General features: G+C 48.0%; 1 protein-coding gene across 1 annotated transcript in view; it reads left to right on the top strand.

Annotated features, from left to right (window-relative positions):
* Window positions 1-2,617, top strand: part of LOC103275563 (receptor tyrosine-protein kinase erbB-3) — a gene marked incomplete at its 3' end in the record, with an annotated part of 11,568 nt that extends 8,951 nt beyond the window's left edge. Inside the window, exons 8-10 of the mRNA XM_021706165.1 lie at window positions 305-418; window positions 511-631; window positions 2,544-2,617. Coding sequence (XP_021561840.1) covers window positions 305-418; window positions 511-631; window positions 2,544-2,617 — 309 coding nt within the window. The remainder of the gene's footprint in view (window positions 1-304; window positions 419-510; window positions 632-2,543) is intronic.
* Between the last annotated feature and the right edge of the window lie 437 nt (window positions 2,618-3,054).

The raw sequence follows: 3,054 nt of genomic DNA, 5'->3' as shown, positions 1-3,054 counted from the left end.
CCCCCCCCCTTTTTTTTTTTAAGTTAAAGTCTCACTCTCACCCAGGCCGGAGTGCAGTGGCACGCTCATGGCCACTGCACCCTCAACCCGCTAGGCTCAGGTGGTCCTTCCTCCTCAGCCTTCCAGGTAGCCTGGCTAGTTTTTTGATTTATTATAGAGATGAGGTCTCGCCAAGTTGCCCGGGCTGGTCTCGAACCCCTGGAAGCAATCCTTTTACCTCGGCCTCCCAGAGTGCTGGGATTACAGGTGTGAGCCACTGCGCCTGGTCCTCCCCCATCTCTAATGGTGTCCTCCTCTTTCCTAGACAACTTTGTGGTGGATCAGACTTCTTGTGTGAGGGCCTGTCCTTCTGACAAGATGGAAGTGGATAAAAATGGGCTCAAGATGTGTGAACCTTGTGGTGGTCTATGCCCCAAATGTAAGTAGGTGGTGGCAAGAAGTTGTAACGAGACAGCTTTTCTTCTGAGGCTACTCAGATCCCCTCTCACTGAGCCTGTGTTATGTTTGCAGCCTGTGAGGGGACAGGCTCAGGGAGCCGTTTCCAGACCGTGGACTCCAGCAACATCGATGAATTTGTGAACTGCACCAAGATCCTGGGCAACTTGGACTTTTTGATCACTGGTCTCAATGGGTTAGAGATTCTGCCTTCCCTCCCTTCCAGTCCCCCACCCTCTCCAGCCCTCACGGTTTATTTCATTCAACTAAACTTACCTATGTGGAGCTAACTGAGAATCTAAGTTAGAAAATCTTAGCAGTTACAAAGGACCTGAGAGAATGCTTAACTCAACCTCCACCCCAGGCTTTGCTTCAGGGACAATCAATCCTTAACCAATCCAATACCATCCCACCAAGGGACAAGGGACAGGAACTGTGCATCCTCCTTTTTTTTTTCTTTTGAGTTGGATCACTCTGTCGCCCAGGCTGGAGTGCAGTGGCACGCTCATGGCCACTGCAGCCTCAACCCACTGGGCTCGGGAGATCCTTCTGTCTCAGCCTTCCAAGTAGCTGGAACTACAGGCATGTAACACCATGCTCAACTAATTTTTTATTTCATTGTAGAGATGATCTTGCTATGTTGCCCAGGCTAGTCTTGAACCCGTGGGCACAGGCAATTGTCTTGCCTCCACCTCCCAAAGTGCTGTGATTACACGTGTGAGCCACCACACCCAGTTCTCCTTTTCAAAGTTTTCTAGGGGCAACTCCTTCGGATCCCCTCCCACTGTGGGAGCTTTTCTGTCCTCTCAATAAATCCTGCTTTCTCTAAATAAATAAATAAAGTTTTCTAGCTGGGTGCAGTGGCTCATGCCTGTAATCTCAGCACTTTGAGAGGCTGAGATGAGAGGATCACTTGAGCCCAGAAGTTCAAGACCAGTGACATTCCATCTCTCCAAAAAAGACACAGATTCGCCAGGCACAGCAGCACACACCTAAAGTTCCAGCTACTTGAGAGGCTGAACCAGGACGATAGCTTAAGCCTAGGAGGTTGGGGCTGCAGTGATTCAAGACTGTGCCACTGCCCTCCAACCTGAGCAACAGAGCAAGATTCTGCCTCTAAATAAATAAATAAATACAAGTTTTCTAAAAGTTCTTCCTCAAATTTAGACAAAAATCTGCTTCTTCATGACTTTCAGCTATTTTCCCTCATTCTGCTCCTTAGGGAGGAAAGGGACTTTCTAATCTCTAGGACAACACTTAAAATGTGTGTGTGTGAGAGAGAAAGAAGCACTAGGGCCTTGCTTTTTTTTCTTTTAATTTTTTATTTTGGCATAATTTTTTTTTTTGAGTTGGAGTCTCACTGTGTCGCTCAGGCTAGATTGCAGTGGCAGGCTTACAGTCACCATAGCCTCAACCTGCTGAGCTCAGGTGATCCTTCCACCACAGCCTTCCAAGTAGCTGGAACTACAGGCATGCACCACCATGCCTGGCTACTTTTTTTAAAAATTTATTGTAGAGATGAGGTCTTGTCAATTTACCCAGACTGCTCTCAAACCCATGGGCTTAGGCAATCCTCTCACCTCAGTCTCCCAAAGTGCTGGGGTTACAGGCATGAGCCACCACATTTGCCCTGCAATTTTTATTGTTGTTTGTTTTGTTTTTGTTGCTATTTTAAGAGATGGAGTTGGCCGGGCTCGGTGGCTCAGCCTGTAATCCCACACACTGTGGGATTACCTCAGGCAATCCACTCACCTCGGCCTCCCAAAGCGTGGGATTACAGACTGAGCCACTGAGCCCGGCTGGTTTCTAATTCTTTACAATTATTGTTTTTTTTTGGCATTTTGTTATCACTGATTTAGCCATTGGAAGCCCCTTGAAGTTGGTTCCTGTGGTCTTTGGGCTGTACCCTCCATTCTCTGTATACTTCCTTTTTTGCACAAGATTCTCTAGGCTTAGGTTATATTTCCCCTGTCCCAGCCATTTCTCTATGGAGCCTGTTTCCTTGTGGTGGGCAATGGTATTTAGAACTCAAGTTCTGAGGCTAGGGGTGTCCATTGCTACTGGGTTTTACCTCTGCCTTATTAACTGGTTTTTACTATTCTCCCCAGAGATCCCTGGCACAAGATCCCTGCCCTGGACCCTGAGAAGCTCAATGTCTTTCGGACAGTGCGGGAGATCACAGGTGTGTGGAGGTTGCCCTTTCTGCGAGGAATAAGTGAACCACTGGCATGTATAACTGCAGTATAACTATAAGAAAAATTGGCCGGGCTTGGTGGCTCAGCCTGTAATCCCAGCACTTCGGGAGGCCAAGGCAAGTAGATTGCCTGAGCCCTTGGGTTCAAGACCAGCCTGGGCAACTTGGCAAGACAATAAAAAAATTAGCCAGGCGTGGTAGCGCGCACCTATAGTTCCAGCTACTTGGAAGGCTTAGGCAGAAGGATCACTGAGCCCAGCAGGTTGACACTGGGTGCCCATGAGCATATCACCACATTCCAGCCTGGGCAATGGAGTGAGACTCCAACTCAACAAAAAGAAAAAAAAGGTTTTTTGTTTTTTTTGTTTGTTGAGTTGGAGTCTCACTCTGTCGCCCAGACTGGAGTGCAGTGGCCGCTTCCGGCC

The sequence above is a fragment of the Carlito syrichta genome, unplaced genomic scaffold, assembly GCF_000164805.1.
Source record: "Carlito syrichta isolate Samal-C Ts95f unplaced genomic scaffold, Tarsius_syrichta-2.0.1 Scaffold115635, whole genome shotgun sequence".
In the NCBI taxonomy this organism is placed as follows: Eukaryota; Metazoa; Chordata; class Mammalia; order Primates; family Tarsiidae; genus Carlito; species Carlito syrichta.
The sequence above is the reverse complement of the archived record's forward strand: the minus strand, read 5'-3'. Positions and strand labels throughout refer to the sequence as shown.